This window comes from Sarcophilus harrisii, chromosome 6 (assembly GCF_902635505.1).
Source record: "Sarcophilus harrisii chromosome 6, mSarHar1.11, whole genome shotgun sequence".
Classification (NCBI taxonomy): domain Eukaryota; kingdom Metazoa; phylum Chordata; class Mammalia; order Dasyuromorphia; family Dasyuridae; genus Sarcophilus; species Sarcophilus harrisii.
Genome location: NC_045431.1, coordinates 251622868 through 251639249, shown reverse-complemented (window position 1 = coordinate 251639249; position 16382 = coordinate 251622868). Strand labels below are relative to the sequence as shown.

General features: G+C 34.3%; 1 protein-coding gene across 1 annotated transcript; it reads right to left on the bottom strand.

Moving 5' to 3' along the window:
• Positions 1-14907: 14907 nt before the first annotated feature.
• LOC100917976 (olfactory receptor 10AG1-like) lies at positions 14908-15840 on the bottom strand. Its single transcript, XM_003773832.2, has one exon. It carries the CDS (start codon positions 15838-15840, stop codon positions 14908-14910), a length of 933 nt encoding a protein of 310 aa, XP_003773880.2.
• Positions 15841-16382: the final 542 nt, after the last annotated feature.

Sequence of the window (16382 nt, the reverse complement as noted above, 5' to 3'; positions counted from 1 at the left end):
AAAACGGGGGGAGGAAAAGGAAAAGAAAAAGAGTAATAAGGGGAAGGGGAAAGACCCGGGGGGGAGGGAGGGATTATAAAGAGGATAAGACGTGAACAAGAGGGGCAAAGGGAAAAGGGGAAAGGGGTTGGGGGAGGCAAGAAAAGTGCCAACTGGGGTTATTAGGATGGCAGGAAAAAGATTTAGTAATTCTAACCGTAAATGTGAATGGGATGAACTCCCCCAAAAAGGAGGCAGAAGCAGACTGACAAAAGTCAGAACCCCTACAAATGTTGTTTTACAAGAAACACATTTAAAGCAGGGGAGCTAGAGTAAAAAGAAAAAGGCTGAGCAAAATTATTAGCCCGGGAAGTCAAAAAAAGCAGCCATCCATCCGATCAACAAAAGTAAAAATTGATCTAATTTAAAAGAGAAAGGGGAAAAATACATCCTCAAAGGGAGCATAAACGAAGAAATCAATATTAAACATATATGCACCAAGGGATAACTAACTTCCTAAAGGAGAGTTAAGAGGTTGCAAGAAGAAAAGACAACAAAACTGAAAGAGGAGATCCCAACCTTGCACCCAGAATTAGACAAACAAACCACAAAACAAATAAGAAAGAAATTAAAGAAAAATAGAAATTAGAAATTAGGGATGTTGGATCTTGGAGAAAATTGAATGGAGATAAAGGGGAAATATTTCTTCTTAATTATGGAACCTATTCAAAAATTGACATTATTAACATAAAGATCCTAAATTAAATCAAGAAAGCAGAAAAGTAAATGCTTTTTCGATCATGATGCAAAAAACACATTCAACAAAAAAAAGACCAAAAAGTAATTAAACAAACAACCATCTTTAAAGAAGATTGGGTAACAGCAAATTATAGATAAATTAATAATTTTCCCAAGATAATGACAAATGAGACACAACCAAAAATTTGTGGATGCACCAAAGGGTAATAAGAGGGAATTTTATATCCAGAATTTTGAATAAAAACAGAGAAAGAAAAGATTAATGAATCTTTGCAACTAAAAAAAAAAAAGACCAAATTAAAACCCCAACAAAACAAATTGAAATTTAAAATTAAAAGGAGAAATTAAAAATTAAAGAAAAAAACTATTGAACTAATTAAAAAACAAATTGGTTCTATGAAAAGCCAAAAAATAGATGTTTGGTAAATCTGATTAGAAAAAGGAGGGAGGAAAATGAAATTAGTAGTCAAAATGAAAAGGAGAACTTCCACCAATGAAGAGGAAATTAGAGAAAAAATAAGAATTTTTGCTAACTTTATGCCAAAAAATTTGATAACCCAAAATGGATGAACCCCAAAAATACAGAATTCCCAGACTAAAGAGGAGGAAGTAAATTTTTGAATAGTCCTATTTCAAAAAAGAAATAAAAGGTTTAAAAACCCCTAAGAAAAACCCCAGGACCAATGGATTTAATGTGAATTTTTACCAAACAAAAGAACAATTTCCCTCTATAAATTATTTGATAAAATAGGGAAAAAGGAGTCCACCAAATTCCTTCATGAACAGACATGGTACTGATACCCCAGGTATTAAAACAGAGAAAGAAAATTATAGACCAACTCCCTAATGAAATTGATGCTAAATCTTAAATAAGATATTAGCAAAAAAGACTAAGAAAATCATTCCAAGATAATACACTATGATCAATGGAATACAGAAGCAGGGCTGGTTCTATTAGAAAACATCAATATAATTGGCCATGTTAATAACCAAATTAACAAAAAACCATATGATCATCTAAAGATGCAGAAAAAGCATTTATAAAAACCAACATCCATTCCTATTAAAAACACTTGAGAGTATAGGAAAATGACCTTTTCCCAAAAATAATAAGCCATTTAAAACCATCAGTAAGACAATTAATGGAGACAAACCAACCATCCCAATGATCGAGGCAATTGCCCACATCACCGTTACTTTTAATATTGATTAGAAACGCCTATAGTAATAAGAGTGAGAAAAAGAAAAGGAAAAGAATAAATGAGGAAGCCAAAATCATTTTTGAGACATGATGGTATACTTAAGAACCCGAGATTCTAAAAAAAGTTATTAGAAATAATCCACAACTTTAGAAAGTTGCTGGTTATAAAAAACCCACATAAGTCATCAGCATTTTATATACACCAAAATCCAACAGTCGAGTTACAAAAGAAAATCCATTTGAACTACTAATAAATAAAAATTTAGGAACATCTCCAAGGGAAATTAGAAACTTTATGAAAAATTACAGACCACTTTTCACACAAATTAAGTCACAAAATTGAAAAAATATTAAATGCTCTTGGATAGGGCGAGCAAATATAATAAAAATGACAATATTATTTAAACAAATTTATTTAGGCATACCAATCAGACCCCAAAAACTATTTTAATGACCAGAAAAATAACAAAAAGTTCAATGGAAAAACAAAAAGGTCAAGAATTTAAGGGAATTAATAAAAAACAAATGATGGTGGCTTAGCTGACCAGATCTAAATTATATTATAGAGCAGCAGTTACCAAAACCATTTGGATTGGTAAGGAATAGATTAGTTGACGTGGAAAGATTAGGTCAGGATAAAACAGTCAACAAAATAGAACCTAGTCTTGATAAACCCAAAGATCCCAGCTTTTTGGATAAGAACTTACTGTTTGATAAAATTGTGGAAAATTGAACATTATTTCAGGACATCCATACTTAACACCGACACCAAGATAAGGTCAAAATGGGTTCAGACCCAGGCATAAAGAATGAAATTAAAAATTAGAGGAAAAGGATATTTACCCTCAAACCTGTGGAAGGTCTTATGACCAAAGAGAACAGAGACTTACTGATCACAAAATAGAAAATTTCATTATAAAACGAAAAGTTTTTGTACAAACAAAACAATGCAGACAAGATTAGAAGGGAAGCAATAAACTGGAAAATATTTTAATCAAAGGTTCTGATAAAGGCCCATTTAAAAATATAGAGAATTAACCTAATTTATAAAATCAAGCCATTTAATTGAAAATGGTCAAAGGATATGAATAAAATTCCTGATGAAGAAATTAAACCATTTCAATCATAAAGGGAAAATGCCCAAGTCATTATTAATCAGAGAAATGCAAATTAAAAACCTTAAGATACTACCACCCTGATTGGCTAAGATGACAGGAAAAAATAATGATGATTTTGGACGGATGTGGGAAAACTGGGACATTGATTATTGTTGGTGAGTTTAAAATCCAACATTTTAGAGATTTGGATCTATGCTCAAAAGTTATCAAACGTGATACCCTTTATCCAAGTATTACTACTGGAAATCCCAAAGAGAAAAAGAAGGAAAGGGACCATTTGCAGAATTTTGGGCAGCCCTTTTAGTGGCTAGAAAACTGAAACTGAATGGATGTCCATCAGTTGGAGAATGGCTGAATAAATTGTGGTATAGAAAATTATGGAATATTACCTTCTGAAGAAATGACCAACAGGATGATTTTGGAAACCTAGAGATTTTAAGAACTGGATTGAGGAAATGAGCAGGACCAGGAGATCATTATATACCTCTAAAAAATATAGATGATAAGTTCTGATGGATCAGGCCATCCCTCACAACGGGATCAACCAAATATTTCTAATGGAAAAATGAACTGAACTAGCAACCAGAAAAAGAACTCTGGGAGATGACTAAAACCATACATTGAATTCTAACCCTTAGTTATGCCACCTGCATTTTGATTTCCCAGCCAATTGTACAATAATTCGAGTCTGATTTTTTTTGTACAGCAAAAAATTTTTGGTCATGTATATTATTGATCTGTTTATTTTAATAATTTTTAACATCTACTGGTCATCCTGAATTTAGGGAGGGGGGGGGGAAGAGGTAAAAATTGGAACAAGAGGTTTTCCCGTTAATGCTGTAAAGTTACCAATGTATATCCTGTAAATAAAAGGTAAAAAAAAAAAAAAAAAAAAAAAAAAGTTAGAATATATGGCAATAAATTGAGAAGTTTTCAACTAAAAAAAAAAAGAAATGACCAGCAGGACGATTTCAGAAAGGCCTGGAGAGACTTACATGAACTGATGCTGAGTGAAATGAGCAGGACCAGAAAATAATTATATACTTCAACAACAATACTATATGATGACCAATTCTGATGGACCTGGCCATCCTCAGCAATGAGATGAACCAAATCAGTTCCAATGAAGTAGTAATGAACTGAACTAGCTACACCCAGCGAAAGAACTCTGGGAGATGACTAAGAACCATTATATAGAATTCCCAATCCCTATACTTTTGTCCACCTGCATTTTTTATTTCCTTCATAGGCTAATTGTACACTATTTCAGAGTCCAATTCTTTTTATACAGCAAATAACTGTTAGACATGTATACTTATTTTGTATTTAATTTATACTTTTAACATATTTAAATGTATTAGTCAACCTGCCATCTAGGGAGGGGTGAGGGAAGGAGGGAAAAAATTGGAACAAAAGGTTTGGCAATTGTCAATGCTGTAAAATTACCCGTGCATATAACTTGTAAATAAAAAGCTATTTAAAAAATAAAAAAAAAAAATGAACTTACTGCCTCACAGACCTGTACAAGGATCTTTATTGAGATGTAGAAAGCAAAGTACTCTCTCTGAGCAAAGCATGTCATCCTTGTTTATTATTATATTTTTAATGCTACAAATGAATGGATAAGTTTATTTTTGAGAGAACTTGAATTACTCCTAACCAATTCTTCTTTGCAGGATCTATCCTTGAAAAAAACAAATAGCTTGGTTGTCCCCATAAACTGTGGGAATCACAATACATTGTTAGTGTCATGGTATTGTACATTGTTGTGAGAGCAGTAATGAATTAAATCAAGTTTTGTAAATTAGTTCAAAGTCTAGCTTCCTTGGCTGCCCATAGGAACTTGGATAATTTAGTTCCTTTGTCTGGATCTTAATTAGTACTTCTCTGAGACAAGATGCTGATAGAAAGTAACATATTAAGTATTCTCTTTGGTCCTTTCTAGTTCAAAATCTCATGATCTTATCACTTTTGTAATATATGGAGGATTCATAGTGGGCAATAGAATTTAGAGACTTTTTTGTTATGCATGCTAAAATATGTTATATCCAATATGTATAAACATATTTATACAATTATCTTGCTGCACAAGAATAATCAGATCAAAAAGGAAAGAAAATGAGTAAGAAAACAAAATGCAAGCAAACAACAAAAAGAGTGAAAATGTTATGTTGTGATCCACATTCAGTTCTCATAGTCTTCTCTCTGATAGTAATGTTTCTCTTCTACCTAAAATCATTGGAACTGCCATCAGTCATCTCATTCTTGAGAAGAGTCACATTGATCAGAACTTATTGTCCTATATATTAATGTTGCTGTGCAAAATGATCTCCTGGTTCTGCTCATTTCATTTAGCATCAGTTCATATAAGTCTCTCTAGGCCTCTACAAAATCATCCTCATAATCCTTTCTTATAGGACAATAATATACCATAACTTTCATATACAATACTTATTCAGCCATTCTCCAACTGATGGGCATCCACTCAGTTTCCAGTTTCTTGCCACTATAAAAAGGGCTGACACAAACATTTTTGCTCACATGGTCCCTTTCCTTCCTTGAAGATCTCTTTGGGATATAGGCCTAATAGAAGCACTGCTGGATCAAAGGGTATGCACAATTTAATAATTTTTTGAGGATAGTTCCAAGTTGCTCTCCAGAATGGCTGGATCCATTCATAAGTCCACTAATGATGTATTTGTGATCCAGTTTTCCCACATTCCCTCCAATATTTGTCATTATCTTTTCCTGTCATCTTAGCCAATCTCAGAGTTGCCTTAATTTGCATTTTTCTTATCAATAGTGATTTACAGCCCCCTTTCATATGATTAGAAATGGTTTTAATTTCTTCATTTGAAAATTTTCTATTCATGTCCTTTGACCATTTATCAATTGGAGAATGGCTTCAATTCTTATAAATTTGAGTCAATTCTCTATAAATTTTAGAAATGAAGCCTTTATCAGAACCCGTAAATGTAAAAATGTTTTCCCAATGTATTGCTTCCCTTCTAATCTTGTCTGCATTAGTTTTGTTTGTACAAAAACTTTTTTAAGTTAATGTAATCAAAATTATCTGTTTGCTGTTCAACTATGAGTTCCTGTTCTTCTTTGGAAAAAAATTCCTTCCTTCTCCATAGATCTGAGAGGTAAATTGTGAAGACCGTGTATTTTAAAATCAGCCAGAGTCAGGAATTCAGGTTAGGGGAAAATCGTCAGTCTTTATTCTCAGTGAAGAAAGATTGGAGGTGGAAGAGAATGGGCAATAGCAATGTGTGCAGCTGAGTCAAGAAGCTAGCTAGACCAGTAGCCACACAACCAGCAGCTACAAACATAGAACCCAGGCCAATCTCCCCCAGCCTCTCTTCCTTTCTCTCAGCCTCCACCCACCAAAATCGTCATTCCCTATACAACACATCAGGACTTGCACAGAGAGTGGGCGGGGGCCATCCTTTATCTAAGCATGTATATTAATAGAGTATAGTCCAATTATTATTTAGCCTCATGTGCTTGGTACCTCAGTGCATCAACTCAAGCCTCAGCCCATTACAGTAAATTATTCTATGTTCCTCTAATTTGCTTATAATATCACTCTTTTTTTCTAAATTATGAACCCATTTTGACCTTCTCTTGATATATGGTGTAGTTGTGGGTCAATGTCTAGTTTCTTTTATACTAGTCACCAATTTTCCCAGCAATTTTTGTCAAATACTGAATTCTTATCCCCAGAGCTGAAGTCTTTGGGTTTGTCAAATACTAGATTGCTATAGTTATTTACTATTTTGTCCTGTGATCCTACCCTATTCCATTGATTGACTCCTCTATTTCTGAACCAGTACCAAATAGTTTTAATGATTGCTGTTTTATAAGATAGTTTTAGATCTAGAACAATTAGGTCATTGTAAAGGGCATTTGTTTTCATTCATTCCCTTGAAATTCTTCCAATTTAATTCTTCTTCTGCATTGTGATCTGAAAAGAAAGCATTTACTATTTCTGCCATCCTGCATTTAATTTTGAGGTCTTTATGTCCTAATATATGGTCAATTTTTGTGTAGGTTCCATGAGAAGAAAGTATACTCCTTTCTGTCACCATTCAGATTTCTCCAGAGATCTATCATACCTAATTTTTTCTAATATTCTATTAACCTCTTTAATTTCTTTCTTATTTGTTTTGTGATTTGATTTATCTAAATCTGAGAGTACAGAATTGAGATCTCCCACTATTATAGTTTTGCTGTCTATTTCTTCTCTTAACTCTCTTAACTTCTCCTTTAGGAAGTTAGATGCTATACCACTTGGTGCATATACATATAATACTTATATTGCTTCATTGTCTATAGTACCTTTTAGCAAGATATAGTTTCCTTCCTTATCTCTTTTAATTAGATCAATTTTTGCTTTTGCTTGATCTGAGATAAGGATGGCTACCCCTGCTTTTTTGATTTCACCTGAAGCATAATAGATTCTGCTCCAGCCTTTTATATTTACTCCATATGTATCTCCCTGTTTTAAATGTGTTTCCTCTAAACAACATATTGTAGAGTTCTGACTTTTGATTCAGTCTGCTATCCACCTCCTCTTTATGGGGGAGTTCATCCCATTCACATTTATGGTTAAAATTACTAATTCTGTATTTCCTGCCATCCTAATATCCTCAGATTATGCTTTTCTTTTCCTTGCCCTCCTTCCCCCCTTCCTTAGTATTAAACTTATTGGTCTCACTTGCATCACCCAGCTCTCCCTCTTTATTATTCTTCCTTCCTCCCTTTGAATCCCTTCCCCTTTCTTGTACCCTTCCCTTATTACTCTTTTCCCTTTTCCCTTTTCCTCTCCCACTTTTTAATGAGGTGAGAGAAGATTCCCTGTAAAACAAATTTGTCAATTATTTCCTCTTTGAGCCAACTCTGATGAAAGTAAGATTCACACAATGTTCTTCCCCCTCTCTAAGTTCCCTCAGATATGATAGGTTTCCTTTGCCTCATCGTCGCATGTAGTTTCCCTCTTTTTATCTCCCCTTTTCCCTTTTTCTGACATTATCCCCTTTCCATTTCTACTTCCCTTTTTTATGCTATATCAGTAAAATCAAATTATACATGTGGTTTTTATGTATATCCACAACAGAAATACAGTTCTCAAGAGTTCCTTTTACCTTTTTCTACTTGTCTTGAGTCCTGTTGTTGGAGATCACATTTTTTGTTTGTCTGTTTTTTTCTTCAGAAACAGATGGAATTTCTGTTTCATTAAATGTCCATCTTCTTCCATGGAAAAAAAATGCTCAGCTTAGCTGGGTAGTTTATTCTTGGCTGCATTCCAAGTTCTTTTGCCTTTCAGAATATCAAATTCCAGGCCCTTCGATCCTTTAATGTTAAGGCAGCCAGATCTTGTGTGACCCTTATTGCGGCACCTTGGTATTTGAACTGTTTTTTCCTGGCTGTTTGTAGAAGTTTTTCTTTAGTCTGAAAATTCTGAAGTTTGGCCACAATATTCCTTGGAGTCTTTATTTTAGGGTCTTTTTCAGAAGGTGTTCGATGAATTCTTTCAATGCCTATTTTACCTTCCAGTTCTATTACTTCTGGGCAGGTCCCTTTAATGATTTCCTGTAAAACAATATCTAGGCTCTTTTTTTCATCATAATTTTTGGGTAGTACGATGATCCTTAGATTGTCTCTCCTAGATCTATTTTCCATGTCTGTTGTTTCTCCAAATAAATATTTGATTTTTTTCCCAATCTTTTATTTTTTTGGCTTTGCTTGACTGATTCTTCCTGCCTTGATGAATCAGTCATTTCTATTTTTTTCAGTTAGGATTTTTAATGAGTTATTTTCTTCATTATTTTTTTCCCTTATTTCTTTTTGTATATATCCAATTGAGTTTTTAAATGAGTCATTTTGCTCTATGGAATTTTTTTCCATTTCACTAATTTTTTTTTTTTATGAGTTATTTTCTTTCTCCAATTCACAAATTCTGTTTCCCTGCACTTCTTGGGAGTTTTTTACTTTTTCCAATTCACATTTCAGGAAGTTGTTTTCTTTTTCCACTTTATCAAATTTTTCTTTTAGTGAGTTATATGTCTTTTTTGTATTCTCTTGCATAGCTTCCCATTTTTCTTCTAGTTCTCTTTTAAGGATTTTAATAGTCTCTTCTAGGAGAGTCTTTTGTATTGGGGACCAACAATTGTCTGGGGACTGTCTGCTATTAGTCTCTTCAGGGTTGAAAAGCTGTTCTCTTTCTGAATAGAAACTATCAATTGTCTTTTTGATTTTCTTACTCATTTTGTTAAAGCCTATAGGGTCTGCCTTCAAGGCCAGGAGGTTACCAGCTTCCTATGCAGAGCAGTGAAAGGTGTATGGAGGGGTAGCTGTCCTCCTAGCCAGCTACAAAAAGCAGTGAGGTACTGGAGTTCCATGGGAAAGAGTTCCCCACCTGGAAGTAACTCAGGCCTGAGGGCAGACCTAGGAAAGTGCCCTGCAAAGAACCCCAGCTGTATGAGATAATGACTGCACTGGGACTAAAAGCTGAGCAGTGAGAGTTTCACTATCCCAAGCCAAATCCCACCCTGGGGCTGTGGGTCTTAGCAGTTGAGCAGTGAATGCATTTGCAGGGACCAGAAGTGTCTCTGCCCCAGGAAGCATAGTCCTGTTGGGGAAGTTCTATTGCCCCAGGCCGAGCACCCCACTGTGCGGATTAGAGGCTGCCCAGGCTGTGCCCCCACTGCCAGGCGGGTTTGTAACTACCCTAGCAAAAGCCCTCAACTGCAGGATGTGGCTGCAGGGCTGCATTTCAGTCTGCCTGAGTCATTTCCAGGTTTGAGTAGTTATAGCCAGAACTTGTTAGGTTCTGGCATTTTTTTGGAGTACCCTCTGTTTCGGGCTTTAATTTCTCTGCCAGTTTGCTGCTTTGTAATCAAGGCAGAGCAGTTAGCCTATAGCAGAGTGGTCTCTATAACTTCTCTAGCCACAGATATCACCCCCGCCCCTGGTCTGCTCAGGACGCTAGTCTCTCACTGCCTGTGCTAGTCTGTTCCTGGCCCCTCAGGACAAACCTTTCCTAGTGATCTTCCAGATTGACTTCAGCTGATAAGTTGTATGCTTATGATCTTCATGAATTTAAGCAGTGAAGAGCTATTTATGAGGCTGGAAAAAATAGTTGGTTATAAGGGGAATGAGAGGAGCTTAGAAAGTCAGTTGTGTCTTCTCCACCATCTTGGCTCCGCCCCCCTGGTGTGATAGTTCTGAAATTTAGCCATGATATTCCTTGGGGTTTTAATTTTGGGGTCTCTTTTAGGAGGTGGTCAGTGAATTCTTTCAATGGCTATTTAACCTTCTGATTCTAAGACATAAGGGCAGTTTTCATTTATCATTTCTTGTAAGATTATGTCTAGGTTTTTTTTTTTTTTTCATCATGGCTTTCAGGAGTCCAATAATCTTAGATTGTCTCTCCTTAATCTGTTTCCAAGATCAATGTTTTTTCCTAGGAGGTATTTCATATTTACTTCTATTTTTTCTTTTTCTTTTTTTTTTCTTTTTTTTTTTTTTTTTTGGTTCTATGTGACTGGTTTTTGAAGTGTTATTGAGTCATTCACTTCTATTTGTTCAATTCTACTTGGGTGTTATTTTTATTATTTTCTTCAGTTACCTGTTTTAGCTCCTTTTGAACTTAGCCAATTGAATTGTTTTGTTCACTGCATTTTATCCATTTCACAAATTTTGTTTTTCAATGAATTGGTGTCTTTTTCATATCTATTTTGTAAAGAGTTATATGTTTTTTCCATTTCATCAGATCTATTTTGTAGGGAGTTAGATGCTTTTCCATTTCTTCTTGCAAAGATCTCATTTTCTTTCCCTGGTTTTATTCTAAATCTCTTTTAAGATCCTTTATGCAATCTTCCAAGAAAGCCTTGTGAAATGGGGACCCACTCATACCTCCCTTTGGGGCTTCATCTGGAGTTGATTTGCTTTTAGGAACCTTAGGATTTGAGTTCTGTTTTTCTCTTTTTATAAAAATTGTTTATGGTGAGAGTTCTTTTGGGGTTTTTTTTTGTGGTTTTTTTAAGGCTTGAGGTCTGCTCTTAATGAACAGGAATTATAGAAGCTTTAGTTTGCTCTGCAGCCATTATGCTGATTGACTTCAGGTGCTGGATAATCCTGGCTAGGTTCTGTGTTTTTCCAGGGCTCACTGGTTTACAATTTTCTTTTTGTAGCCAATTTGCCAAATCTCCTGCTTGTGACCAGGACAGAATAGCCTAAAAGACTCACAGAAAATTTCCAGGTACATGGAAGCTGTAATGCTCTCAGTTCCTGCCCCAGCTCCTTGCCCCAGACACCCTGTGCTGCTCTTTGGGCTTGGCAGACTATCCCTCTGTCTGTTTGAAACAAACCTGTTTTGAAGTTCTTCCAAGGTATCTTCTTCTGGAGATGTGTTGTACTCTAAATATTTGTGGAGTCTGACTCCAAAACCAGTATAGATGCTTGATCTGCTGTGGGTCACAAGAAGCTGTGTCTGCTCTCTGGCATCTTGGCTCCATCCCACAATATTTAGAGTCTTAATGATGATGTCATTGGATTGAAATTTGGAGTCTTTATACCTTTGTCTTAAAAGATTTACTTTTAGTACGTCTTTAGTAAAAAAGATTTACTCCTTCCCTCCCTCCCTCTGTCCCTTCTTCTCTTGATCCCTCCTTCTTCTCTCCCTCCCTTCCTTTTTTATTCTTCCTTTCTTTCTTGCCACAAACCAGATAATGTGATTGAGAGAGATTGGCTACCTGCTCTCATGGTTTACATTATGGTTCATGTCTTGGCAGTACCCATCATTTTTTGGCACTCTGAAATACTGATCCAGAACTGGATAATGTATGGAAGACTTGCAAATTGCACCTATTCCTGATCCCAGTGTGATAGTGGTCTCCATGGATGTTTTTTCTAACTATGTATTCAATTCGCTTATTATTCCTTGTCACTATACTTCTCCCAAGTTCTACAGCTACCTTAGCCCACTGCAGTGCCACTACCATGGTCTCTTGGTTGCTTGCTGTGTACCTGCAAGTCCTCTTTTTTGTATTCCTATTTTGCTCTCCTTTGTTAAAAATAGTAACACTTTTTAAAAAAAAAAAGTTCTTGCTAAAAAAAGATTTTTGTAGAGGGGATATATTGGGAGTATTTGACAAAAATACTGGCTTCCCTCCTTCTTGCTTCTATTCTCAATTATAGGATTTTTTGATATTATTCATTCTGATGAAAATTGTTGGGGTTTTGTTGAAGTATGTATATTACACATGAATAATCTTCCCACCTCTCCTCTCCTTTCCCCAAGGTTTTACATTTTTACTTCCCCATTTACATTTAAAGCAAATTTTACATGTATTTTTGAAAGTTTGAGGTCCAGATAGTCTCCTTTCATTCATTTTTCCATCTTCTGGAAGAAGTCATATGTGAAGTTATATAAATCATTTTCATTAAAGCCATATTATGGGCAGTTAGGTGGTACAGTGGATAGAGCACCAGCCCTGAAGTCAGGAGGACCTGAGTTCAAATTTGACCTGAGACACTTTAGACTTCCTAACTATGTAACTTTGGGCAAGTCATTTAACCCCAATTACCACAGGAAAAAAAAAGCCATATTATGAAGGAAAATATACATTTTTGCTCCCCCAACCCCCCCCCAAAAAAAAGCCTTCAAGAAAAATAAAGTTTAAAAAAAGCCTGGTTTACATGTATTTACACAATATCAGGTCTTTCTCTGGATTGGGATAGCATTTTTCCTCTTGACTTCTTCAGTATAATTGTGGATCACTATTTCTGAGAATAGGAAACTCATTTACAACTGATCATCCAACAGCATTGCTAATACTTTGTACACAATTTGTTTCACTTTGCTTAAGTTTGAGGAGGATTTTCAGGTTTTTCTGATAATTTCTCATAATTCTCCATAGGAAAAATATAACATCACCATCATCTACTACAATTTATTAATCCATTCCCCAATCGATGGGCATCCCCCTTGATTTCCAATTCTTTGCCTTCAAATGAGAAATGTTATACATTTTTTTGTGCAAAGTAGTCTTTCTTTAGTTCTGGGAACCATCTTGGCTGGTACCACTTGGTGAAAACTTAGAAAAGAAAATGATGCTTATAAAGAGCTGATCTTTCTTTACCAAAATAAAGTCTTGCTAAAATAACCTCATATTCTTTATGAGCATGTTTACTGTGACAATTAATGAATTGAATGCTCAAGATGTAATTTATCCAGATTTTAGAAAATTGTGATATATGAATATATTGGAATGTTAGTGTCAATTTTTTTTTCCGGATGATGACATAAGACATTCGGAAAGAAGCAAGGGTGAACTTGTGTTTAATAATTTAAATCAAAAAATAAAGAACAATGAGAACAGCTTAATATACAATGTTTACAATAAATTAAACATTAAAATATAATAAAGATAAGGTGAAAGAATCATTAATATGCTTAATGTTAATTAAGGATTAACATGACAAATTATAGCTCTGGGCACCATCTCATGATGTACAATTTTCTTGTTATAAAAAAAATGAAGTATTTAATAGGATCATTTGATATTAAGTATCATTTAAGATCAGAGAACATCCACAGATATATCTGACAATACAAAGCCAAAATAAGAGATTTTTTTTAAGATAACCAATTGAATTTCAGGTTTATATTTTGAAAATATCATTGAACAAAAACAATAATCAAGTTTAAATTCAAATAAACACGAAGTCTTTTTAAAATAAATTTATAACAAACTTTTCAACTTAAAATATTAGTCCTCATCTAGTATCACTGACACCAATAAACAACAGTTTAAACAACAGATTTGCACAATTAATATTTTCTTACACTTGGTAGCACAAACACTATAGTTTATATGTTTCCCAATGAGACAACTCCCATCTAGGAGTTATGCAAAGGACAATCTCAAAAGTTACCTGAAATTGCCTTTCCAAAGTCAATCTTAAAAGCAATCTTCAATTCACTTATTTGGAAAGCTGTAACAGATTTATTGACTTGAAAAAGCTGCTTTGAACAAATTGCTCATTCAGAAAACAAAATGGTATGAAAATCTTCTCATATGCTGAAATAAACAAAGATTGATGAAACTGAAATGGTTTCTAGAAGCTGATTCTATAGTGGTGGAGGTCTGGATGTTTAGTGACTGATCTAAGGTCTCATGTACTTTATAGGTGAAGACAAAAGATTAATTAAAATGTCAGCTCCAAATACAAATCTCCAAAATTTAACACTTATCCCAATGAATGTCTCATTCTTCTTGTAATTCTCCAGTTAATGTTATAAATTAAATGATCTATTTTTTTTACATGTGATTTTAAAGATTATAGAAGACCTATAGTAAAATAAATCTTGCAATGTTAAAATAAAATTGAGATATTCTTACTAAAATTCAGGATGGTTAGAAAGAAATTTCCCCCATGAATATGTAAAATCATAAATCATAATGATTAAAGATTTTCTTGGCAATCTTCACATGCAGTTCCTAAATAGCTCAGTTTTCTGTACATTTTCCAGGCTTCTATCTTTTTCATACTAATTTATTTAGTTATTTATCTCAGCTTGCCATTTTAATTTCAAAAACAGAAACACTTTCTTAATATCAATGACAGAAACAGAATGATTTTGTTATTTGATAACACATAAGAACTGTTGTATTGATGCCTGAAATGATAACAGATTTGCATTGGAGTTGAGAAGATGAAAATGATGTCAATTTCAAAGGAAGTTAGGAATAAAAAAACTAACAGCTTGCTGGTAAGATTTTTCAATTAAAGGATAAGAAATTTGAAAGGAAATTTTATCCAATTGCTTTATGATCTTGTTCATTTAGAAAATACTTTTTTCATTGCCACAATGACATCCCGGTTCCTAAAGCTGTAAATCAGGGGATTGAATAAAGGAGTTATAAAGATATAGAAAAGAGAAATAATTTTTTCTATTCCTTTTTTATAACTGGTCTTGGATTGTAAATATGAAATAATACCGGATCCGTAAAACAACGTCACAACCATAAGGTGGGAGGAGCAAGTAGAAAAGGCTTTGGATCTTCCTATTATTGAAGGAAGCTTTTGGATGGTAATGAAGATCCTGATATAGGAGTAAAATATCAGCAAAAAGGGAATAAAAGCAAATAAGACAATTATTGTGTAGAATGTAACTTCATTCCAAAATGTGTCTTCACAGGCTAACTTCATTAATGGTGGCAGGTCACAGAAAATGTGATCAAGTATATTAGAATCACAAAAAGGTAAAGAGAAAACTTGATATGTCTGGCCAATCATTATGGGAACCCCAGAGATCCAGGAGGCAAGTACTAGTTGGACACATATTTTGTGATTCATAATAAGTGTATAATATAATGGCTTACAAATGGCCACATATCGGTCATATGCCATCATAGTTAGGAGAAGACACTCAGATGCTGCCAGAATAAGAAAGAAGCAAAGTTGAACTGCACAAGCCAGCAAAGAAATATTTGTGTTTTGAGTCCAAAGATCTGAAAGCATTCTGGGAATAGTGACTGATGTGTAGCAGATTTCCAAAAAGGCAAAATTGCCTAGAAAAAAGTACATGGGGGTTTGGAGTGTTGCATCAGATTTTGTAATTACAATAATGAGACCATTTCCTATCAGGATATTTATGTAAATGTATAAGAAAATACCAAAGAGAATACCTTGGAGATGAGGTAAGTCAGAGAAACCCAAAAGAATAAGTTCTTCCACAAAGCTGAGATTTGCTTCTGCCATTATTTCCATGGACTCCTTTTCTTGAAATACTGAATTCAGCAATGATATTTACTTCCTCATATAAGGACTGTTTCCTGCTTTGTAAAATGAGGATTTTCAGTTACGTTTCTCATAAGTTACATTTTTTTTAAATCTAATGATTTATTTATAAGAAATCAAGCCATTCTCCAATTGATAAATGGTCAAAGTATATGAACAGACAAGTCTCAGATGAAGAAATTGAAACCATTTCTAGCCATATGAAAAGATGCTCTAAATCATTATTAATCAGAGAAATGCAAATTAAGACACCTCTGAGATACCACTACACACTTGTTAGACTGGCTAGAATGACAGGAAAAGATAATGCAGAATGTTGGAGAGGATGTGGGAAAACAGGGACACTAATACATTGTTGGTGGAATTGTGAATACATCCAACCATTCTGGAGAGCAATTTGGAACTATGTTCAAAAAGTTATCAAACTGTGCATACCCTTTGATCCAGCAGTGTTACTACTGGGCTTATATACCAAAGAGATTATAAAAAAGGGCAAGGGACCTGTATGTGCA